The sequence below is a fragment of the Melanerpes formicivorus genome, unplaced genomic scaffold (genome assembly GCF_026170545.1).
Source record: "Melanerpes formicivorus ecotype bairdi unplaced genomic scaffold, bMelFor1.0.p_v2 SCAF_6, whole genome shotgun sequence".
Lineage (NCBI taxonomy): Eukaryota > Metazoa > Chordata > Aves > Piciformes > Picidae > Melanerpes > Melanerpes formicivorus.
In genome coordinates, this window is record NW_027142358.1 from 275,509 (window position 1) to 300,887 (window position 25,379).

The following is a 25,379-nucleotide window of genomic DNA, read 5'->3' on the forward strand; positions in this document are numbered from 1 at the left end:
TTCAGATGAGTTTAAATGTTATGAGTCTATACTGCTTCACTCGATTTACTTTGGGGTTTCAGGTGGTTGTAGCCAGGAGGGGGTTGGTCTCTTCTCACAGGCAACCAGCACCAGAACAAGGGGACACAGTCTCAAGCTGCACCAGGGGAAGTTTAGATTCAAGGTGAGGAGAAAGTTCTTCACTGAGAGAGTCATTAGTCATTGGAATGTGCTGCCCAGGGAGGTGGTGGAGTCACCATCCCTGGAGGTGTTCAAGAGGGGATTGGACGTGGCACTTGGTGCCATGGTTTAGTCATGAGGTCTGTGGTGACAGGTTAGACTTGATGATCTTTGAGGTCTCTTCCAACCTTGGTGATTCTGTGATTCTATGAACATGGAACTGAAATGCAAAGCCCTGCAAGGCTCTACTTCAGCACTGTTAATGTCAGTATCCCACTTTAGGGAAGACACTTCACCTGCCCATGATTCATCTCACCTCTGCAAAAATGCAGACCATGATACATATTTCCTTTACCTCACTGCATTGGCCTAGTAAATGCTTGGACAGGGATTTGATAACAGGAAATGCCAAAAGCTGCTTCTGTGTAAAAACAAAAATAAAACATGAAGAGATTACTGGTTGCAAATCTAGCTGGGCAAAATACATCACTCTTGAGTTTTTGCATGCCCTAGGGATCAAATTCATGGAACAGCAACTTTCTGCAACTTTTTTTTTAGCCTTTCTGAGAATGAGACCTGCTGTCCTGGAAGACTGAGCTGCAGATGAAGGTGCAGCAGCAAAATCATCCCAGACTATGCAGAATGAGCTTTATAACCCATCACAACATGAGGGAGATGTTTGGGATGGTCATATGCATGCCTCTACCTATGAAATGTATTTGGGTTGGACTGTTTCATCTGCCCTAAACAGTCCTTTGGCAGAGCCCACACTGCCTGCTGTGTGCAGCTTACCTGTGCTGCTGCAGAGAGGGATTGCAACTGGGCTGAAGAGCCCCCACCACAGAATGAGTGTCAACACCCAGCCCTGCAGAGAAGCTAGGAGGCAGTGGGGTGGAAGGCAGGCAGGAGATGCAGCACATGCTGTGTTTCCAGATCCTCCAGAGAATTCCTCCTGGAGGAAGAGACAGCCTTTGGGCTCATCTATATTTCAGCTACTTCAGCAACTGCACCTTATGTAGACCCAGGGCTGGTAGTCAGATACAGCAAAATCAGCACTGCTATGGTTTCCCCTGAAGCTCCCAAGGCCTCTGGCCCCAGCAGGGTGCTGTGTCTGCCACACCGCTGGCAGGACCAGAGCTGCCTGGAAGAGGGCTCACATCCTGCTGCACAAGCTGTGAGCATGGAAATGGCTATGATGAAAGCACATGTCCCTTTTATTCCTGGAAGCCTGCAGGCAGTGGGATGGGTCCCGTTAAAAAGGAAGGGAAGGGAGGGAGGCACAGGAAGGTGAGGAACATAATGAAATGAAAAGAAATGCAGATGTGGAACTCGTTTACCTGAAAGGACCGTTAGCTGGGGCTTCCCTCCCAGCTCAACTGACTCTTCATCTGATAAAGAAGCAGGGAAGCAGCTATTCCCACCGACCACCCTTCCTGTGGCCCTTCACTCCACTCAGCCTGACCCAACCTGCCTATTTTGAGCAAGTGGGTGATGTTCTTCCCTAGCTGTAAAGACTGTACAGAAAAAAAAGGGACAGCACAGCCCTGTGTTGCCCATCTTGCCCTGCCTTTTCTCATCACCCAGTGCTGGCAGGATGCTGTGGTGACCCATTTGGTAGGTGGCTGCATTGTGCAGCATCCCCACAACACATCTCATCTTTCAGGATGACACAAGCAGGCAACTAGCAACAGAACAAGAGGACACAGTCTCAAGCTGTGCAGGGGAAAGTTCAGGCTTGATCTTAGAAAGAAGGTCTTCACAGAAAGAGAGACTGGCCATTGGAATGGGCTGCCCAGGGAGGTGGTGGGGTCGACGTCCCTGGAGGTGTTTAAGACAAGACTTCATGAGGCACTTAGTGCCATGGTCTAGTTGGTTAGATAAGGTTGGGTGATCAGTTGGACTTGATGATCTTAGAGGTCTCTTGAACCTGTTTGATTCTGTGCTTCTGTAAAATATGCTCCATGTAAATGGACACTCACCTGTGGTGCCTAGTTGAAAGCTAAGCACTGGCTTGTGTTTGACAGGAAGAGGACTGAGGGGTTACTCCATCCTGGAGTTTTACATCTTTTTATTTCTGCCCAGCTGACATTTAGCTCTTTTCAGCAGTTCAGCTTTCCATTTCCCCTTTGCCGTGTCTGTTCTGACAGGAAACTTACTGGCTGCTTTATTGCCTTCAAGGTCCAGCTTTTCTGCTATTCTCTTCACATCTGTACAATCATTTGTCCTTTTCCTTCTGAATCAGAGCACCACTCCAAACAGCTCCATGAAGTACAGTCTATTATCCCTTTTCTCTGCAAAGTGGTTTTGACTCTTCATATGTAATGTTCTATATAAAAATAAAACACATTGTGCTGTCTTAATAATAGCATAATTCTTAAACAGTTATGGCCTCATTCTCCTCCATTCAAGGTACATAATTCCTATTGACATTAGTAGGAGGGCTGCCAAAATGATGGTGAATTAGTTCCCACAATAAAAGGAGACAGATATCGAAAGGTCCAGTTCCGCTCTTCATTAAGAGGAAATGAAGGTGTAACAAATAAAACAGATAAACATAAGACCCCAAAAATGGTGTGAAACAGCTTCCTACTAAACAGGCAGCAGGTTGCTAACTGAGCAGTCACTGGAGTTGACCTTAATCTGGCAGGAGTCTAAATCAAGAGCAGTTTTAATAACATCAGTAGCACTGTGTCTCTGCGGAAGAGCTTAGAATCAGTCCTCAGGGCTGTGCATCCTCCTGAACTGGAAAAGGTTGCTATGGCTGGACCTCTGCTTCTCTTACCTGGTACATGGGGATCTGAAAAAGCATTTCAGGAACAGGTCCTTTGAAAAATAGGCCAAACATTTGTCCTTCACAGCTAGACATCACATGGATGTTGTATGTTGCCGTATAAAGAGGCAAGGAGTAGGTAGCATTATTTCCACACCTTAGAGCTCCACAATGAGGCCTTGGAAATTTTCCATCTTCCCTGCTGAGTAACCCCCCTGTTTCCTGAATTATTTTGGTGTATTGTCTTAGAGCTAGAGCACTGCCCTGAGGATCCCATTCAGTTCATCTGGCACCACTGGGAAAATGCAGCATTTGTTATGCTGCTTGTTTTTCCAGCTATAAAATAAAAGAAAATGCTTTCTTCCATCTATAATAATAATAAAATAAACCACATGTCTTCTCTTATCCAGTTAGTCTTGTTCAGATTGCAAATATCCTAAAGCATACTCAGTCTTTCTGCACAGCATCAGGAGCACAAATAGACATGGGGATTATAGTTATTATTAATATAATTCAATTTTTCTGGCATTATTGAGTGGTAGAATAGAATAGAATAGAATAGAATAGAATAGAATAGAATAGAATAGAATAGAATAGAATAGAATAGAATAGACCGGGTTGGAAAAGACCTTTGAGATCATCAAGTCCAACCTATCACCCAGCACCATCTAATCAACTAACCCATGGCACCAAGTGCCTCAGCCAGCCTCCTCCTAAACACCTCCAGTGATGGTGACTCCACCACATCCCTGGGCAGCACATTCCAATGGCAAATCACTCTTTCTATGAAGAACTTCTTCCTAACATCCAGCCTAAACCTCCCCTGGCACAGCTTGAGACTGTGTCCTCTTCTGGTGCTGGTTGCCTGGGAGAAGAGACCAACCCCCACCTAGCTACAACCTCCCTTCAGGTAGTTGTAGACAGCAATAAGGTCTGCCCTGAGCCTCCTCTTCTCCAGGCTAAGCGACCCCAGCTCCCTCAGCCTCTTCTCATAGGGCTGTGCTCCAAACCCCTCCCCAGCTTTGTTGCCCTTCTCTGGACACCTTCCAGCAAGTCAACATCTTTCCTAAACTGAGGGGCCCAGAACTGGACATAGCACTCAAGGTGTGGCCTAACCAGCGATGAGTACAGGGGCAGAATGACCTCCCTGCTTCTGGTAGGAGGAAGAAACATTCTAGCAAAAGAAATAGCCAAACAATATCCCAGGAGTGTACCTGTGTTCAGAAACATGCTGTTATTTGAACTTTGCATGTCTATATTGTATAAATTAATAAGCAAAAGAGTGTAAATTCTTTTCTATCCATTAGTAGGAAACTGAGTGATATGGTAAAAAGATGACTATTGCCTTTTTACTGCCCAGGGTTTTACTTCCTTTACAGTGCAGCAGCTCTCTGTCCAGCACTACACCTTTCATGCAAAAGGAAATGTTAGAAATCATCTGGCACTGATCTGAACTCCAGACTGTATTACTCTGTCATATAGATGATTTCCCCCTAGGAACTTGAAACTATAATAAATCATCCTTCTTTTGTGCCTAGAGAGGCAAATGAGCCTTCTACTATAAAAGTGCTCAAGGAGTTTGGTTTCCAGATTTGGTAGATCCCATTGTCAAAGGAATCTGCTGGAGCCTACTGGTACAAAAGATCTCATTGCCTTATTCTCTTCACCTCCTTGTCCTTGCCTCTGCTCTGTGGAAAAAACAAAGCACAGTCCCAAAGCATTTGCCAGTGCTCCAGAGTTCAACATACCTGGCTTTACAGAGCATCACTTGCTGAGCTGTCCTACATGTGTTGGGTACTGTACCAGCAGAAGACAGCTTGTTCTTTTAGTCTTACAATTTATTAGGTATGCCTTGTACACAGTAGATTAGATATGCCTGGACCTTTCTACCTCCAGCCTTGCACAAAACTACTGGTGAAGTGTCCCTTTGCTTGACAGAAGCATATTTTGGAACCAATAATCCTTGCACATTTGCCTTTCCTACTAATGTTGAAGCTCAAGCTAAAATGTCCTTTCCTATGGATAGAACATGTAAGATTAAATGCTTTCACTAACTGTTTTCCCACCTCCCCTATGATCTGTTTATCCCAATGATTTGTCTCTTCCACTGATCACACTCATACTTTCTCTTACCAGAGGCACAAGTTTCACAGTAATACATTTTAATGTTAACTGCTATCCAGAATATGCTACCCCAGCTTCTTCCTACACAATGCCACGAGGCTTTCCGATGTATTACAAAATACCCTACACCAAATAATTCAAGGAAGAACAAACTAAAGCCCAAACTGATGTACTTCTGCACCACTCCTTCACCTGATCAACGTCCAGCCTAAGGTGTAAACTTCAATCACACTAATCTCTGCTTTCAACCTTGTGTGATAAGGAAACCCTAACAACATCCAGTTCACTTTAAAATCAAGCCAAGGTATTTGCCTCAATAACCTCCTGCAAACAGCAACTGCCATAGGTGATACATGTCTGAGCATCTACTTTTCATTCTAAATGTGCTGCTTTGTGACTTAACCTGGTGGTTGTCCCCATGTGATAGAAGAAAAACAAAGTCCAGTGCTATGTGCCTGAGAATTTTTACCTCTAAAATCAGCTCTACTTTTACCTTCTCCTTCCCAGCAAAATAATTCTAGACTTTGCCATCTCTCATGCATTAATCCCAGTAGCCCTGTAATGATTTCTGTTCTCATTTCTTGAACATTTTTGGGCTGTGCTACATATCTCATGAGAGAAGAGGATAAAAAGAACAATCACAAAGTTAATATGGATTTATGGCATAATCCTATGGCATATCCTGATGTTTTTGGCAGTCTGCTTTATCTCTGCTCAATAAATACAAATAAACTTCTGTTTTGTTTCATTTGGTTTTGTTTGGGGTTTTGGGTTTGTTTGGGTTTAGTTTTGGTTTGGTTGTTTGGGTTTTTTTAAGCTTTTGGTATAGATTGGTCAGAGTGGCTGGAGAGCGGCCAGGTAGAGAGGAACCTGGGGGTACTGGTTGATGGTAGGCTGAACATGAGCCTGCAGTGTGCCCAGGCAGCCAGGAGGGCCAATGGCATCCTGGCCTGCATCAAGAACAGTGTGGCCAGCAGGAGCAGGGAGGTCATTCTGCCCCTGTACACTGCACTGGTTAGGCCACACCTTGAGTCCTGTGTCCAGTTCCGGGCCCCTCAGTTTAGGAAGGAGGTTGACTTGCTGGAACGAGTCCAGAGACGGGCAACGAAGTTGGTGAGGGGTTTGGAACACAAGCCCTATGAGGAGAGGTTGAGGGTGGTGGGGTTGCTTAGCCTGGAGAAGAGGAGACTCAGGAGTGACCTTATTGCTCTCTACAACTACCTGAAGGAAGGTTGTAGACAGGCAGAGGTTGGTCTCTTCTCCCAGGCAGCCAGTACCAGAACAAGAGGACACAGTCTCAGGCTGCACCAGGGGAGGTTTAGGTTGGATGTTAGGAAGAAGTTCTATACAGAGAGAATGATTGCCCATTGGAATGGGCTGCCTGGGGAGGTGGTGGAGTTGCCATCATTGGAGGTGTTCAGGAGAAGACTTGATGGGGTGCTTGGTGCCATGGTTTAGCTGTTTAGGTGTGTTGGATTGGTTGATAGGTTGGATGCGATGATCTTGAAGGTCTCTTCCAACCTGGTCTATCCTATCCTATCCTATCCTATCCTATCCTATCCTATCCTATCCTATCCTATCCTATCCTATCCTATCTTATCCTATCCTATCCTATCCTATCCTATCCTATCCTATCCTATCCTATCCTATCCTATCCTATCCTATTCCATTCCATTCCATTCCATTCCATTCTATTCAGGTGAATAAGACACTGATGAGTCCTGGTGCAGATTCTTTTTCCACAGAGATTCCTGGAAATTCAGGACTTTTCAGTCCTTTTCAGCTGTCCAGCTAATCACTAATGATTTGCATCACCTTGCATTTAGCCATGTTCAGAGTTGTCTGACACCGTGATGCTCAGCCTCCCAGTGTGCTTAAATCTACCAGACAAAGTATTCACCATAAAGCAAAGCCACCTAATCCAACCCACAATCTCCAACAGGTTTTAACAAACTAAGCTGTGTTGACTTTTTGCCTACCTTTTCCAGCATTTTCCCTGACAAAGTGTTAGGAATTATATTGAGCCATTGCTTCAACTGTCCATCTGAAATGTTAACTGTATTTCAAGCAAGAAAACCTTGCCAGTATCCAAGCTACACATTCAGTCTAAAAACTTCCTGTAAACGTGGCCACATTTCTCTTTCTGGTAAGAACTAACCCTCAAGATCTATAGTTTGAGAACTTCCTATTTAGCCTCTTGCTTGTTGGATGTAACCAAAGCACCACAGTAGACAAATCTGTCCAAAACAGGCAAGTTTATACTTGGCTTGTACTTGTGGCTTCTGTTGACATTTCCCACTTTCACATGGCAGAACTTGATAATAAGGTAAAACCAGCAATAGGGGGAAAAAAAAGCATTTCAAGATTTTCACCAAGTCTACTATACTACACTAGCCTTGGAGTGATGACAGTTTATCTCACTTCAGAGTGAAGGGATGGCTTTTGATCTCTCACATCACTCTAGTTGCTTACACAGTACCTAAGGAACAGACTCAGCTCAGCAAGATTGTCCTCTACTGCCTTCCCCTGGTTCCTTGAGACTATGAGTATTTGAGACATGCTTTGTGTTCAATCTGATCTCATTTAGGCTTGCAGAATGAAAGAACTGAGCTCTATTAACCCAAAATCTGATTATTTTTTTTTAATAAATAGGTCCTCAATGCTAAAACTCCAAGTACTGAAAAAATTACAGATCACATCTGCTCCCCTGAATGCATCACGTTTGCAGACTTCCCCTCACATACTGAGATAGCCTTCAAGCTTCTATTGACTATGGCAATGAATAGGATTGCAAGAGCTTTAGTGCTGACAGTGAAGGCTCATGGGCCTTTGAGGTGACAAATAATCATGAGTGCTCAAGCAAATTTGATAAAGATAATACCCCCATCAGGAGAGGGTGAAATGAAGGCAGAGGGAGTCTGAATATTCAGGTGCTGGTGGTTGCAGAGGGAGTCAGTGGCACAGCTGAGGCTGAAACCAAAGACTCTCGGTCTGTTGTCAGAGAACAAGCAGCATTTCCTCTCAATTCACAGTTTTCCCTCATGAAAAGAACCATGTCTCCCCATTGTTTAGATGGCTTGCAGATGCCATGGGCATGATACAGGCAATGAAGCTTTGTATTAATCTACTGTCCAGATTGATAACTGTAAGGGGCAGCTCATAATGACCACAACGTGATTAATCATGATACACATGTGATACTCATGCTCATTATTACTAGCCTCCAGAACAGCACTGCTGAGTCCTGCCAATATGCTCAGTTTAGTATCTGGAAGAGACAATACTGCAATTACTGGCAAAGTATGCAGGAAAATTAAGAAGCAGCTAGTCCTGTGTTCTGCATCAGGAGCACAGCAAAGCACAGGAATGTAACAGCTACAAAGAATAACATCGATTATCTTGATCTGAGCCTTCATTTTTAGTAGATGCCTGGATATGCTTATTTATTTTAAACAGCTGTCTTGTGAAGGGCTTGCTCAGGGAGAAACATACAGGGCACAGACACAAAGGACACAACACTTACAGAAGAGCTGGTGAAGCCTATTTGGGAATAGAACTGTGTTCTTATTTCATGCCAACACATGATGCTATTGCCCACTGGCAAGACAAAAAGAAATTACCTTTGCCTTGCTCTTGTACCTTTTGGAGTGCTTGTGAGCCTGTGACATGTAATTTCATATAAAACACAATGTGGTGTCTTTTACGTCATGATCCAGAGACCCATGGGCTACCGAACAAAACAAACATACCTGGGCAGGCATCAGTCCTTGGGAAAGTGGAATTAGTTCTGTTTCCAGCCATGCAGACTACCACAAATGTGACTGCCTTATCTTCCACTTCACACAGAAAGCTGAGCCGAGTCAAAGACTTCAGTTCTCTTCTGCAAAGACGGTGTAAAGCTTCCAGATAAAGACATGGTCCTGCTCTTCAAGGATCCTGCTCACCTGTGTGGGAAGAGGACCATTCCTGTGCTCACTTGCAGGAAATGGAGCCAGTTCCCACTAGGACAAATTGCCATCCTCAATCAAGGGCTTAGCATGCACAGTATTATGTATATGCTGACATTTCCAGAGTTCATCTTAAGTTGTATTCTAATTTCCTCCCTAGCAGCAAATACCTGCAAGAGCAACAGAGTTGTTAATGATTGGGTGCACTTTGTGCCAAGAAGGTGCTCAGAGTTCCAGGCAATTAACACAGCACTGAGACCTGTATGAAAGGAGAACCTTCTGGTGAACCTCCTGTTTTCATGAGGATCATCTTCTACTCCACTCAAAGAGTGTTACTTACACTGGACAGGAGTGTTCTGTCCAAAAGAAATGTGGTACCTGTGCACATACAATGATGAGATTTCCTGTTTCTCCTTCCTTTGCCTCTAGCACTGACAAAGGGTGCTGGATGTGTGGTAGGACTTCTTCATAGAAGTTCCTTGACATTTCCACATGTAATCAAGTCTTACTGCCCCTGTACTCAGCACTGGTTAGGCCACACCTTGAGTACTGTGTCCAATTCTAGGCCCCTCAGTTTAGGAAACATGTTGAGTTGCTGGAACATGTCCAGAGAAGGGCAACAAAGCTGCAGAGAGGTTTGGAGAACAAGCGCTATGAGAGAGGCTGAGGAAGTTGGGGTTGCTTAGCCTGGAAAAGAGGACACTCAGGGGAGACCTCATTCCTGTCTACAACTACCTGAAGGAAGGTTGTAGCCAGGTGGGGATTAGTCTCTTCTCCCAGGCAACCTGTGACAGACCAAGAGGACACAGTCTCAAGCTGTGCCAGGGGAGGTTTAGGCTGGATGTTAGGAAGAAGTTCTTCCCAGAAAGAGAGATTGGCCATTGGGATGTGCTGCCCAGGGAGGTGGTGGAGTCACCACCACTGAAGGTGTTTAGGAAGAGACTGGATGGGGCACTTGGTGCCATGGGTTAGTTGATTAGATGGTGCTGGGTGATAGGTTGGACTCGATCTCGAAGGTCTTTTCCAACCCGGTCTATTCTATTCTATTCTATTCTATTCTATTCTATTCTATTCTATTCTATTCTATTCTATTCTATTCTATTCTATTCTATCATTATAAGCAACTATCATAGTCTCTTTTAATTTGAAACAACCAGAAAAATATTCACCTCCAAGGTACCAGTTCATGTTCCCTGTGCTAAAGTATCCCAAAAAACTCCAAATGTTCCTTGCAGGTGTTCCTTGTGCTAAAGTATCCAAAAAACTCCAAATGTGCCTTGCAGGTGCCTGCTAAAAGCACCTGTAAATTCAAAAGCAAGTCATTGGCCTAAAAATACTTAGGCAAATTAATGGAAATTAAATCTACTTAGGGCTATCAAACACAGAAATAGGTCTTTTAGAAGATCTCTGAGCCATGCTTTTTTAGCTAAGGGTGAGAGAGGGTGCTGGGGAAGCTTTTACTCCTCTTCTTACCTTTATCCTGGCTGGGCAGCACAGGATGCCTGTGGCAGATAGCAGAGCAGGTTGTCAGGTGTTTAGATTAACCCACCTGTCTGTGGGTGCTGGGCTGGCTCCATTTTCCTCTTCAGCTAAGACCTGTAAACACCCACGAAAGACAGAGTCTATTAGGAGGACTCTGTAATGCAGAGACTGCAAAGGAGGGCAAGAGGTGACTCTCCAAGCAGACAAAAGCTGGTAGCCATAAGGAATATCAGTTAGCTAGGATTCCATTTTGTATAGTAAATTAAGTGAATTAAACACAGGATCCATTTGATGAATCTTTTAACTCCAAGCATATGCCCTGAAGCTCAGTAGCAATTTAGCACCATGCACAGACTCCTTGGCATGCAAGCCTTCAAGAGAATTTAGGCCAGGAAGATGTCTTTGTCAAAGAAGAGTTTAGGATGTAGCAGTAACAATGCCTATCTTTCCTGCCCATGAAATAGAGACAAAAGTCATAAAAATAGTGGCAGTCAATGAGGAACAAAACTCAACCAACCAACCAAAAAAAACCCCAACAAACCAACAAATCAGTCTTCCATAGGCTAATACAAGCTAATAAAAGTGTATTTTCAAAACAACAAGAGAGTCTCCACAGCAAAGAACAGCCAGGGAGTGCCTGCATAGTGTGCTGAGTCATTTTTAAGCATGGAAAAGAGGTAACTCCTAATCTGCTTATCCAGAGGCACGCATGTGTAGATGTAAGCACGCTGAAACTACCGAGATCCTCAGAGTTACTACAGGAAGAAGCAGCCATGTCATCTCCTGAAAGGAATATAAGATTTAAGAGTGCTTTATTTAAAGTCTGCTGTGGAAAAAGTAAAGGAGAGTATCTGAAAGGAATTTCAGGCTAACAAAAATGTTGACTTCATACATGGCAAAAACTCGAATTTCCTGATGTTGTTTCTGGACTTGGCCGTTTGTTGCAGATGAGGAGACCTCAAGTAAAGCAGCTGAGCCATGTGTGGATAGACTTGTCTGCTCACTACAAGTTTGCTCCAGGATTAGTCTTCTTAATGTGTGGAAGCATATTTAACTGACTTAATAGGGGAAAGCCTTTTTATAGCACTGATTTCTATGAAGAAAAAGGGGGTTGCAATGCATTTCTTAAGGTATTACACATGCAGAACAAAATTCCCCTGACCTTTACTGAGCTTTGGATCAAGTCCTTGTTGTAATTAAACACACACACACACAAAAAAAAAAAGCCAGATTAACACACAAATACAATATTTAATCTCCAGATACTTTGCTTCAAACAGTGTAATTGAGTTCAATAGCTCCATGTTTGTTATTATGGCCTGTACCTAGGCACTTGCACAACGAAAAACATGGAGGGGAAACGTCACACACATACTCCCACACACCTATGCAAATATAATTATAATTGCTCTCTGTATTTCACAGCAGACTTTTCAATGGGCATCATTATGCCTATTCTGACTACAAATTATCTATTATGCAAAAAAATGGTTTTAATACAACTTTGTTTTAGCACGAAACAAACCTGCCATGCAGACACAGAATCATTTAGGCTGGGAAAGGCCGTTAAGACCATGGAGTTCAGGCAGGGCTGTTGATACTCCCTTGCCTATGCATATATACAGATGTATATGTTTATGTACGTCACGCAGCAAAGCTTACATGAACCCAGACCTCAGCCACACGAAGAATGTCCTCACTAATCAGCATCCACTTGTTGCACTTCCTCTGAAAGGACCAAGTCCTCCTTAAATGTGCTGTTTCACGAGCATCCCTTCACACAACAGGCTTTTGCACAGCACTGCAAATCCAGAGAGAAAATGAACTCATTCCATCCTCTCTCTATATCTGCATGAAGCCTTGCACAATGGGGCTGTGATTTATTCGGGGCCCCTGGGTATGACTGCCATACAAGTAGTAACTAATAACAACAGAGCAGCAGAGATTGCTGAGATGCATTGCCTGAAAGGAAGAATAAAACCTGGTCCATAATAAAGACATTCCACCTCCAGTTGTATGTATAAATATAGTTGAAATGAAAATCTTAGGGACACCTCAGACTCAATCTGACTTTTCAGGTAATAAAAATAAAATATTCTGTAATTAGTGGGAAAACTACCAAAATTCAAGATTCCCACTAAGGACAACTCATTGAAATGTAGCTATGAACAGTCATCCTTGTCTTTATCCTTTTTTTTCCCATCACTTTCCTTTTTCCCTTTCCTTTTTCCCTTTCCTTTTTCCTTTTCCTTTTTCCTTTTCCTTTTCCCCTTTCCTTTCTCCTTTTCCTTTTTTCCTTTCCTTTCTCCTTTTCCTTTTTTCCTTTCCTTTTTCCTTTTCCTCCCCTTTCCTTTCCTTTCCTTTCCTTTCCTTTCCTTTCCTTTCCTTTCCTTTCCTTTCCTTTCCTTTCCTTTCCTTTCCTTTCCTTTCCTTTCCTTCCTTTCCTTTCCTTTCCTTTCCTTTCCTTTCCTTTCCTTTCCTTTCCTTTCCTTTCCTTTCCTTTCCTTTCCTTTCCTTTCCTTTCCTTTCCTTTCCTTTCCTTTCCTTTCCTTTCCTTTCCTTTCCTTTCCTTTCCTTTCCTTTCCTATTTCCCCTTCCTTTCCCATCTTTTCTTTCCCCTTCCTTCTCTTCTTTCTTCTCCTGCCATCCCCAAATCTTCTGTTTATAGCAATTAGGCCCCAGCATTGAATCCTTCACTGGGTTACACCATCTTGGACAAAGAATTGGTCCTGTGGGGCAAGGGCTGTTACTCCTCCAGCAGCAGCAGGATGAGGCCAGTGGGGCTGAGCTGCCTTGGCAAGGGCACCACATTCTGCTCGTACCCATCGATATTGCCTGCAGTAAAACGTGCAGCTCCTCTAGCCTGCCTCAGGTGGGGAAAATTCCCAGGCATCAGCCCAGGCAGGCAGAGGACCGAGGCAGAGAGGAGCATGCCTGATGGATACTCCAGCGAAAAATTCTCAGGGAAAATTCTTTCTCTCCCTCTCAGGCCCCTAAACTCTTTGTGAATGGGGCCAGTGCAACATGTGGCCTTTCACCTCACCCGAGAACCACTGCCAGACAGCCACACTCAGAGAATTGTTTGTTAATAGTCCAATTAGATAATTGCCATCTTTCACTCCTTTTGCTCTACATTTCCCATAAAGGAATGAATAAGGAGAGCAGCATGAAGAGGGCTTCTGCCCTGCAAGGTGACAAGAAGGACTGGAGCATGCTCTTTGCACAAGGCCATTTGCTTGAATTGAATCATTGTAGCCTAATCAATGGTCTTATTGGATTACTGGCTGTTGCGGTTCTCCAAGATATTGTAGCAGAAACAATGAAATCGCTAGAGTAAAACTTTTTTTTTTCTCCTTTAGTGGATCACGCAGTCGAGATTTTTCACGGGCTATCTCTCTCTCTCTTTCCCTCCCTCCCTTCCTCCCTCCCTCTCTCTCTCTCTCTTTCTCCCCCTCTCCCTTTCTCCCCCCCTCCTGGATCCACTGCACACAAAGCTGGCTTTTTTTTTTTTTTTTTTCCTTCTCTTTTTTTTTCCTTTCTTTTTTTTTTCCTTTTCCCCAATGAGCAGGCTCCGCGAATAGGTTCAGTGTTCGCGAAGGTGCAGAATTAGCACACACACACACACGCACACACTTGCACGCACACGCACACACACAGAGGGAGAAGCACAAAAAAAGCAAGTATCGGGACTGAAATAAGGAGAGGTAGGAGTTTAAGATGGCTGTCTGTGGGGAGATGTGTTAAGGAGGATTTCTGCTGGCCAAGATAACCTGCTTCCTTGGAGAGAGATCTGCTTGGAGGAAGAACTTTTTTTTTTCCCTTCTCCTGCATGCGTGCTGGGGATCTGTTTGTTTGTTTAGAACTCAGGGGGCTTTTTTACCCCCCCCCCCTTTTTTTTCCCACCCCCCCCACCCCCCTACAACTGCATTTTTCCAGCCTTTCCGAGCAGCTTTATTCAGATTTATTTGCCGTGCTTTGGAGAAAGCCACTATATAATCGGGAGGTCAAAGGCATGCTGAAGAAAGTTAATAATGGCTGCTAATGGTGCTAACAATTCAGGGTGAATCTTGTCAAAAGTTTTTTTTTTCCCCTCTCTCCCCCCCCTCCCCCCCCCCCTTTTTTTTTTTTTTTTCCCTTTTTTTTTTTTTTTCTTTCTGGAAGTCTCAGTCTTTTGATTGTGTGTTTCCTGAAAGCAAGACCAATCATTTCAGTTTATTCACTGGCTAAACTCTACTTGATTGGGGACAAGCACACAAACCATCCATTACGATCTGATATATTATCCAAACAATTTAGTGTATTCATGAGGTAACCTAAATGTGGAGGCTGCAAAATTACCCGTAATCAATTGAAACAGCGAGTGCGCGTCCCTCTGTGTGTCTAACAACTACATGTCTCTGTAATAAGGCAGACATTAAATCATTTTAGAGTTGTACTGTTGAGTACCTGATCACTGGGCGCTCTGGGAAGCTGGACAGTCACATTAGGACGTTGGGACTGAGGAAGCCGCTGCTTTTCCAGTGGGATAAAACCCGACCTTCCTTATTCAAGGTGCTTTACAGATCCCCACCGATCTGACCCTAAGCCGTGCAATATCCAGCATAGAAGCATAGACTTCGTCTTCTTCTTCTGCTCTTCTATAATTTTTTTTTTTGAGGTGGTGGCTCTTTTTTCTTCTTTTTTCTTTTTTTTTTTTTTTTTCCTTGTGGTTTGTTTTTATTGCACTACATGTTTGGGAAACAAGACAAAATGGACGTTAGATGCAGTTCAGAGACTGAAGCTAACCGAGTCTCGAAGAACGGACATAAAGAGGGCAAGGAAGGCAAAGGGTCTGAAGGAAATATTTCTACTTCTTTTTTGAAGGATCAGCAAGGGACTTTTTCTGCCTCTGCAGCTACGGAAGATTGTAATAAAAGTAAATCTAGTTCGGCTGATCCCGACTATTGCAGGAGGATCCTAGTTAGAGGTATGAGTTTGAGGTATTTCGCGGGGGAAGGCGCCGGGGGGGTGGGGGGTGGGGGGGGTGGAAGGTGATCAGTGTTCACGTCCGGGAGATGTGTGTATTTGGTTGCTTTGCCTTTGGTCCGTCCCTGGGTTGAAAACCCTTCCTACGGCTCCAGGGGGGAACTTCCACACCCCGGTTGGGCTGTGCCCCGCAGCCCCACTCCAGACCGGTTTTATTTCGGAGAATTTCGGCCAGCGGCTCGGGGGAAAGTTAAGCCGCGGTGGTTCCTCCCCAGCTTTGCCCCGCTTCGGCCCGAACCCGCTTCTTCTGCTTTTTTTAACCGCTTTGGAGGTTTCCTGGGCTGCCCGTCCCCGCGGGGAGCCCGACAGGGCCAGCGCTGCCTCGGAAGGGCCGAGGCTCTGCCCCACCGGCCGAGCGCGCTCCTTCCGCGCCCGCGCATCCAGCCGCTGCTCCGTACAATAGCGTGGGGCTGCGGCCTCGCCCGGCTCCCGGAGCAGGCAGGAGAGTCCTCTCCGGAGGACAGGAGTTCCCGCTCGCCCCCCTCTCTCCGCGACCAGCACACCAGCAGAAAAGGAGATTTTAAAATAACCACCAGACCAAAAATTAACGGAGGGATGACGAAGGGCTTCTCAATTATTTTTATAAATAGTTGTACGTTTTCCTCAACCTTCATCTCCCTCGCAGGCTAAACTAATTAAATCGTTCTAATCCTATCCCCTCAAAAGAAAAGAACAGAAAAGAAAAACATTACCTGAAGAAATTTCGGGTTTACTAAGGTGCGTTTCGGGGGAGAAAGAAGAGAACGGAATCAGAACGAAATTAGTGCGATGCAGGCCTTGTAAACAATAATTAATCCTTGCGCGACCGATTGACCCAGAGAGGGGTCAGATTAAAATGATGTGGTTGTCTCTGATTTAAAACATACCGAGGAGGTAAAATTACGGAAAGCAAAGTTGGGAAGGCTTTAATGTAACCTGAATCTGACTCTAGTTTGACAGTCGTGTTAATAAGATTTGTCCCGCTTTCTTTCGGTCAGGGTTACCAGAAAAGTGAGGTTTCTGCGGGCTGTTTGGTAACTTGTTTTGGGGTTGGTTTGTTTCCTTCCCCCCTCCCCCCCCTTTTTTTTTTTTTTCCTTTCCTTCTTTTCTCCCCTCCTTCTTCTTGTCCTTGCCAAAACCCCACAGCAGCGGCTGTGGCGATGCTTTCCCGGGATACTGGGTGGGCCGGAGGTGTCCCCAGATTCTCAGTGGGCAGGCAGCCAGCTCGGGGGCAGCGCTGTCTGTGCCCTTAAAGCTCCTGCCTGCTCCTTTTCGCATTGCAAACTCGTTCTAAATAATAATAACAACAATCAAGATGCTTTATATTTTCGGGGGCGGTGGGGTGTGTGTGGCGGCTTCCACCAAGCCCTAACCCGGAGCCCGTGGGGAACAAAGAGTAGCCCAGCACGCCAAGCACAAAGCCCGGCCTGGAGGATCTCTCCCCAGCTTCCTGGCAGGGCCGTGGGTGATGCCGTAGTGTCGTACCAGCAGTACAATATATTCAAGCCAATTTTCAAATGGGCTAAGGGGATTATTTCCAGAGCCCTAGGCCCTTGCCGCCCCCTCCTTCCTTCTCTGTTTTATTTTTTTCCCCCCTTCCCTTTCCTTGGATGCAGTGGCCAGGTGCAGTGCCGCAATCTCAGGGACCTTACTCCACATACCTAGTCGGGGCTCGGTCTGAAGGGCACTGGTGGCTGATCCTTCCCTCGAAAAAGTTAAGAAAAGGGAGGAAAAACAAAGAAAAAGAGGAGAGGGGGAAAAACCCAACCAAACACAACAACAACAAGAAAAAAAGGAGTATTGCCTGGGTGTAAAGCTGACTGCGCGTTTCTTTGCCAGATGCCAAAGGTTCAATCAGAGAGATTATTCTGCCTAAGGGGCTTGATCTGGACCGTCCCAAGCGGACCCGCACCTCCTTCACGGCCGAGCAGCTCTACCGCCTGGAGATGGAGTTCCAGCGCTGCCAGTACGTCGTGGGGCGGGAGCGCACCGAGCTCGCCCGTCAGCTCAATCTCTCCGAGACTCAGGTAGCCCCAGAGAGACGGGGAGCCCCGGCTACCCTGCCCTGTCCTCCCCTGCGCCGCACCGACCCTCAGCTCCCTGCCACGGGACCTGGCACGGTCGTCTCCGCTGCGCGCCTCTTGCGCGCCACCGCGCAGGCCCCAGCAGCTGCCGAGCAGAGGCGCGGGCCTGCTGGAGGGACTGAGACAGTCCCCTATGTGCCCACGCGTGTCCGGTCAGTGGGGCCCTCTGCTCGGCGAGGGACCTATAACTGTGTGTGGCCGTGGAAATGGGAGCCCTGGCCAGGGGCTCTCAGCGAAGAGGGGTGTCGCAGCCCTGCCTAAAGCCGCACACAGCCCCTGTGGGCTCTTCCATGGCTGCGTGGGTCTGTGCACGGCGAGGCGGCCCGGACCCAGGGGTCAGCGGGAGCTTGGCCACGAAGCCAAAGGCCTCTGTGGCCCGAGGGGGCCGCAGAAGCTTGGCCACGAAGCCAAAGGCCTTTCCGAACCGGGGTGCGGTTCCCACCACTCTCGGCCCGAGGGGATCCGCCCTGCCTCTTCGGGGCTCGGTGGTCCGGGCCCCGCGGTGCCAGCTGCCCCCGGGTGCGGAGATGCGTGGCTGTGCAGAAGCGAGGAGAGGCCGAGCTGCTCCCAGCCCGCAGCAAGTGGAATACAGCTGCTAAAAGCCCGGGATAGGAAGGTTGTCACCTTCCCCTGGGTGCTGCTGAGTTCGAGACGTTTCGTCTGAGCTCTCTTTCCCGGGCACAAGAGATCCGGGACAGAACTGGACTTCGGGCTGTATTTTGGGTCTTTGTATTTCCAAGGGGCAGAATTGCCCGCTCATCCTGCAGGGCAGAGCAGCCAACGGCCTTCAGGAGGGTTGAAACTAGTCGAGATTGTGGGAAAGTGTCTAAAAAGACCAAATTTCTCAAAGCCTGTTTCCTATTTCTGCAGAATATCATACAACAATAAATTGAGCTGACAACCTAATTAGCTTTTTCCTTTCCCTTGCCGCATAAGATTGCCAAATTCAATAGCTCGCAGGTTGCAGAAACAGCCACGAGTGTTTTTTTAGGTTGTTTTGGGGTTTGGTGGTGATCTGGGTTTGGTTGTTTGGGTTTGGTTTGGTTTGGTTTGGAGAGAAGGTTGGTTTGTTTTGGTGGTTGTTGGGGTGGGGTTTGTTTGTTTGTTTGTTTTAGGTTTGAGGTGGCTTTTTTGTTGCTGTTCTTTTTTATTGAGGAGCTTCCAATATTCCTTTTAAGATCTTTAAAATGGGTGGATGAGAAGGGGAGAGAGACTGTGCAGGCCGGGAGACGGGGAAAGAAGAGCTGTTGTTAACCTCAGGGCAGCTGGCCCTGAGCGGGCAACGACAGCAGTGGCAGCATGCGAGGTCCCTGGGAGCGGGGCGAGGGCGCGACTGCCGCTGCCGGTCCGGCTCCGGGGCCCCGGCTGAGCTGGCTTACTTTAAAGCGGTGTGGGAAGGGCAGGGAACTACCGGCGTGCAGTATAAAATAGGATAAAGGGAGGCGGTTCAGGTTGAAGATACAAGATACAGTGAGGGGAAAGAAAAAAAAAAAAAGGCGCTAAGGACTCCCGAGATTCCCCTCTGCTCCTTCAGGGCGCACCCCGAAAAGGGGAGCAGTCAGGTTTGGGTGGAGTAGGAGAGGGTGGCTTTGTGCGTTTTTAAAAGCTTTGCGTTAACAAGTGCTTGCCTGGAGCTTTCCCGCCCCCCCCGCCCGCCCCCGTTCCCGCAGTTTTCCCCCGCTCTGCCCCGCGGAGCTGTGCCGGGGTCCCGGGGCACTTGGCGGGGGGCTCCCGTCCCTCCCCGCCCCGCTGACCCTGCCTTTCTCCCCGGCCTCTGCAGGTCAAGGTCTGGTTCCAGAACCGGCGCACCAAGCAGAAAAAGGACCAGGGCAAGGACTCCGAGCTGCGGTCGGTGGTGTCCGAGACCGCCGCCACCTGCAGCGTCCTGCGGCTGCTGGAGCAAGGCCGGCTGCTCTCCCCGCCGGGACTGCCCGGCCTCCTGCCGCCCTGCGCCACCGGAGCCCTGGGCTCGGCGCTGCGCGGGCCCGGCCTGGCACCGGGCAGCGGCAGCGCGGCGGCGGCAGCGGCGGCGGCTCCCACCGGCGGCTCCCCTCACCCGCCGGCAGCCAGCAGCGCGGCGGTACCCCCCTCCGCCAGCAGCGCTGCACGGTGCGGCTGCCGCCGGGCACGGGCTGTTCGGGCTGCCGGTGCCCGCGCTGCTGGGCTCAGTGGCCGGGCGACTCTCCTCCGCCGCGCCCCTCGCCGTGGCCGGCTCGCTGGCGGGCAACTTGCAAGAACTGTCGGCCCGCTACCTGAGCTCGTCCGCCTTCGAGCCCTACTCCCGGACCAACAATAAAGAAAGCGCTGAGAAAAAAGCACTGGACTGACTCTAAGTAACTTCCCCGTATTTATATTTATAGTCTCTATTTGTGGCGGTATTTATGGGACGGGCGGCGCAGCGGCCTGCCGGCAGCCCCCTCCCTTGCCGCCGCCTCCAGAGCCCCGCGGCGCGGTTCCCTCCGCGGGCCGGGGCGGAGCGGAGCGGGGAGGAGAGAGGGGCCCCGGAGCCCGTGGGGAGAGGCGGCGGCCGGGGTCGGGGCGCGGCGAGGGGCCTGCGGGGCTGCCCCCGCGGCTCCCCCTGCCCCGCTGGCCCAGGGGTCCGTCTGTCCGTTCGGGGGGAGGGGGGTTGTCTGTCTGTTCGTTTGCTTTGACACCGTTAGGAAAGGGACGGAGAGCGAGAGCGGACGGGGTGCGGCCTGGCCGGGCTCCTTCAGATCGGCTGTAGCCAATGCCGAGAAAGAGGGAAGAATTTCGGAGAGAGGAAGATAGCGCTGCCAGGTGATGCCTGGGCTTCCCCCCACCCATCCCAGGCTTCAGTGACTCCTCAGCACAAAGGTCTGGGGGCTTCACCTGCGGCCCCTATTTCGCCCACACCCAATGCACTTCCATCCCCGGTAACGTCCTTGCCGTTTGCCCTTAGTACCAGCCAGGAAAACGTCCAGCAACTTTTTCCTTTTTTCACCATAAACCTTGAATGTGGGAAGGGCTGGGACGGACTGCCTTGGAAATACACGCACGAAGCGGGGAGACGGAAGCCAGTGGCTGCAGAGATTTTAAGTAAAACTGGCTCTCCCTTCCAGATAACACAACGCCCCCCCTTTTTTTTCCCCCCTGTTTCTTTTTATTTTTTCCTTTTTTTTTTTTTATTTTTTTTTCCTTTGGTTGTTTTTTTTTTTTTTTTTTTTTGGCATTCCCACGGGCTAGTCCTGCGGACCTTACCTGCAAAAGCAAATCTGCTTCCATAAACAATGGAAGTTGCGACTCGATTCGATGTTGCGATGGTCATTTTTCTTCCTCTTCTTCTTTTTAATTTTTTTCTTTCTATTTTTTTTGTCCCATTTTATTTTTTTCCAAACAATTTCTATGTGCATCTAAAGAATAATAACAATGATAAACCTTTAGCCTTCCTTCCTGCTAAAATAACCGTCTTGTATATCGCTCATGTTTCATTTAAAACGAACGGAAAATATGAAAAGCGTATCTTTTAATGTTATTTTTGTACTTTAAAATACGTCTATGTAACAATATTATTTCCCCCACCCCCCCACCCCACCCCTTTCCTTTTTCTCCTTAATTCTTACTGCTGTTTTCGCCACAAGCATGTGTGTTTCACCTTCTAGTATTCTGGATCGAGTATTTCCTGTTCAATCTCGGTACTTGAATTTGCCAGAAAAGGGATGCTGTACTTAGCTAGTTCTTTGGGGGAAAACAACGACGACGACGACGACAACAACAACAATTCTTTACTTCGGGTTTTTAAGTTTCTTTTCTTTTCTGGAAACTTTTAACACACGGCGTTTACAAACTGTATAAAATCGGTGCCACCAAACTGTAACCAAAAAAAAAAAAAAAGACCCCAAACCAAGAAACCCACAAACATTAAAAAATAAAAAAATAGGGAAAAAAAAAAAGAAAAAGAAAAAGAAAAAGAAAAGAAAAAAAAAAGTGGAATGGTTGCTGTAGTAAATAGAATTAATTATAGACCAGAACTGGACAGAAGGAGCTGGACAGAAAGAAAATAGTAATTTTATTGTAAATTATTTACGTCTGAAGTTTCTAGGCAACTAGTTGGAAAAACAAACAAACAAACAAACAAGCAAACAAACGATAATAATAATAATAATTAATAATAATAATAATAATAATAATGAATGACTCGAGCGCTGAGCCCTTGCTACTAACTTTTGTTCTGAATGTTTTGGATATTTGGATGTTTTGTATTTATGTGGTGAGAGTGAAATATATTATATCTATATGATGACGGAATTAGGTGTACTTTCGTCTTGTATTCCTAGCACTCAAATTGCCTTCATCTAATATGTGCGCTGCCCAACCCCCCCCGCCCCCCCAAATTCCTCCCCCTGTGTAATTCTCTTGATTTTTCATTTAAAAAAAAACAAAAATGTTTATTTTTTGCTAAGAAGAGGGAGGGTGGGAGGCGATGGGAGGCGGGAGGTGGGAGGGGGGCAGTTAGGTGCATTTCACAGAGTGGGATCTCTTCTTTCCTGGGGTAGTTTGGGGCACATTCTCAGTCCCCTTCCCAGCTCCAGCCCAGCCCTCCCCATCCCCAGGGCCTGATCTCAGCCCGGCCTTCAGTAAGGAGGCAAGCTGGGTGCTTTGAGCTGCCTGGTGCCACCGCTGGGCTCCTCTTCCCTGAGCCCCTTCCCCTGCCCGCTGTGGGTTCTGGGCCTGGCAGGTGCTTATGAATGCACGTGCATGTGTCAACATCTACATACATCTACCTAAGCATATATAAATACACATACATACATATATATTTATATATACTTGTGTGAAAAATTATGGATATTTATAAGCAACAGCTTGCTTCCACCCTGCTTGGCAGCCCAGCTCCTGGAGTGCTTTGCTGGGCAGCTGGTGCAGGGCAGGACACATGTTTTCCAGAAGCAACCCCAACAAGCCCCTGGCTCCTCCCGAGCTGCAGTGAGGTATCAAACCAGGGGTCCCCAGGCCCAGCTGCCTGTGGCACCATAGCACCTTCCCCACAGCTTTTCCCCAGCTTCAGGTCCCTGGTGCAGTTCCTGTCCCTGGTGCAGCCTCTGCTTGGCTGTGCTGTGAGCCTGTCCCAGCTGGGACAAATGCACTGCTCAAGATTAAGAGGCAAGGATGTGGTGGTAATGGAGATTCATTGCTTTTCTTTTTAAGTGTGTAGAAATGGTCTGGGGAAGGGCAGCTTGGGTGAAGGAGGGTACCACAAGTGACATTTGAAGAGGTGATGTTGAAACTATTGGTAAAGAATGAAAAACTTCAAGGGGAGGGGAAGCAGTGTTAAAAAGGAAAGAGCTGAGTGTGGCAAAATGGAGAGACCGTGGGAGAGAGGAGAATGTTCATGTTTTTGCCTTTCCTCTGTGAACTGCACCACATCAGCTGCAGCCCTCGACAAAGAGAGGAGCCCTGGCCTGCCGCCACCCAAATCTTTCCTGGACTCCCCTGCCCCATGTGGGGCTGTCCTGCCTGATGAATTTGCCTTGTCCCACCGGAGCCTCCCCACTGTAGAGACGGGGCTAATTCATTGTCCAAATCTGCTCCTGCACTATGGCCGATGGGGAGCACCAGTCAGAGACGTCTCTGGTGCCTTCATCTAAAGAGAGGCTTTCTCTGATAGTCCATTATTTAATCTGGGGAGAGCAGAGGAGTTCCTGCCCATACAAGCACCATGAGGCCCTTTTTCACTGTTCACCAGCCTGATCTACAGCCCCAGAGCTGGAGCCACGGTCAGTGTAAGCTCATTGCTCCTCACTTAAGGCAATTTAAGCCAGTGTCAAGCTGAATTATGGACGGTGAAGCAGGAATTCTTATTTTACAGCTTTGCAGCCCTCCTCAGTACACACCTTTATTTTTATTACCATTATCATTAATTAATTGTGAATATTTCCAAACAAGGGTGTGCCCTGGGGTGTGAAGGGGTCTTTTCTAAGCATCAAAGTAAAATAAATACTTCCAGACACTTTTATTTTTTTTTCTCCCCTGTCTCCTTCAAATGTCACCTGTCCCACCTCACTACTGGAGGTTGCTTCTGGGCTGAGGTCAGAGCAAAAGCTGCAGGTTGCCCACTCCTGTGCAGGGTTATCACAGCCCTGTTTCAGTCCCTCCTCGAGACTCTGGTCAAAACCTTGGACCCCAAGAGGGGATGAGGCAATTTGTTGTTTCCTTTGAAACTTCCAGCATGTCAAATGCATGGTGTTCCTGGGTGCCTCATCTCCCTCCTTTCTAGAGGAGAATAAATTAAGACATGTTAAACTGATTTCTGTGAAAGGGGGGAGGGAATATCACCTGTAGCTGTGACTCTGCGTAGGACAAGCTGAAAATCAGATGTGCTCACTTCCACACATAGAGTGAATCTGACTCAAAAAGCTGCCTGGAAATAATAGTCCTGTTTCTTTATTTTCCCCTTTTATTTTTTTTTTTTTTTTCTCAACTACACCCAAGCTATGCTGAGCTGTGTGCTGCCCAGAGAGGCTGCTTGCTTGTTTTCACTGAAATGCTAGATTTCATTTTACAGGGGCAATGAACACAAACCACCTTCCTGAAGTTACTTGCCGCCGAAAGGTTTTGTTGCCTTCCATGCAATATCTTTATTTGTGCCTACAACTGTGGCACCTGAGCTCAAATTGAGGAATATTGGGATCACGCAGAGGAAGGGTGTGTGAGTGTGAGGGATGGGAATATTTAGTAGGAGAGCAAATAAATGCAATATGAATCTGTCTCCAGCGTGATTTTTAAAAGGCAATCACGAAAGTATTTCTGTGTCAGGCAGACTTCATCAAACTTTCCCTTAGCAGCAGCTACACGTAGGACTCAGGGTGTGCAAGCAATAACAAAGGCTGAAGGCAGCGTGGGTTGTTTCAGTTTGTTCAGCTTAACCCAGGGGATATTTTCACAGGTACACGGGCAGAATGTCTGGTCCTGGGGTTCTCAGGAAGGCAAAACTCCCAGGATCAGCTCCAGAGCACTCAGGGTGAACACAAAACAATGTTAGTCAGGTCCATGTAGGGAAAAGAGGAATTAGTCCATTTAGAGGATTTTTTCAAAAGCATTTGCCCACCCACTTAACATAGGCCCTGCTTTATTCCCTGCTCCTCCATAACCCTCATGCCAGGGATTAGTGCAGCCCCTGACCACTTTGTCTCCATTTGCAACCCTGTCATCAGCCCAAGATACATGACCTTGTGACATGTAAAAAAGCACACGAGGTCCCTGATTAACTTTGGAGTATTTTATTTCTTTAGAGAAAAGAAAAACACTTCAAAAGAATAACTCTTGAACAGAATCAAGTCACATCCACTGGCAAGCGCTGAGCGAAATTGCCAGGGAAGCTAAAGTGAAATCCGGCAATGCGATGCTGTCTGTGCAGCAGCTGTAATATAAACTGTGACCCCAGACATAGCTGTGGTCCAGAGGGCTGGCTGGCAGCAGCCAATGTGAAACATTTCTGACTCAGATGAAAGAACTCTCTAGTAAAGAGTTTACATCCTTCTGGTAATAATAATGGCTGAGAAACTTAAGCACGGTGTTTATTATCTGTTTATATGGAGTTGTTACTCTTGTTGCTGCGCTTCCTCTCTGTGTGAGTGACTGATTCTAATTTGGAACGTTTCTAGTGGAGTGAGTTCCACAGTCAATCATCTAAAGAACAAAACCCATTAGATTTTGCATATTCATTTCCTACTTTTGTTAACATGAATGGCCCTAAGTTCTGCCATTAGGAGCAGCAGAATAGATGCTCCCAAGCTACCTTCTGCAACCATGTCTTTTTAATTCTTTCACTGTTACCTCTTCTTCTTCATC

The 25,379-nt window shown here is 46.9% G+C and overlaps 1 protein-coding gene and 1 long non-coding RNA gene across 2 annotated transcripts; one reads left to right on the forward strand and one right to left on the reverse strand.

Moving 5' to 3' along the window:
- Nucleotides 1–1,223: 1,223 nt before the first annotated feature.
- Nucleotides 1,224–16,422, reverse strand: LOC137441668 (uncharacterized). The gene is made up of 5 exons (XR_010987471.1): nucleotides 16,200–16,422; nucleotides 14,929–15,206; nucleotides 10,474–10,596; nucleotides 8,803–8,997; nucleotides 1,224–2,485 (listed from the first exon to the last, which is right to left on the reverse strand). It is a non-coding gene; the product is annotated as an uncharacterized lncRNA (long non-coding RNA).
- Nucleotides 15,014–21,823, forward strand: VAX1 (ventral anterior homeobox 1). Its single transcript, XM_068139213.1, is given in 4 exon segments — nucleotides 15,014–15,448; nucleotides 17,326–17,513; nucleotides 19,351–19,661; nucleotides 19,663–21,823. Coding segments are annotated over 4 exon segments (972 nt in total). The 5' UTR covers nucleotides 15,014–15,210; the 3' UTR covers nucleotides 19,898–21,823.
- The last annotated feature ends 3,556 nt before the right edge of the window (nucleotides 21,824–25,379 follow it).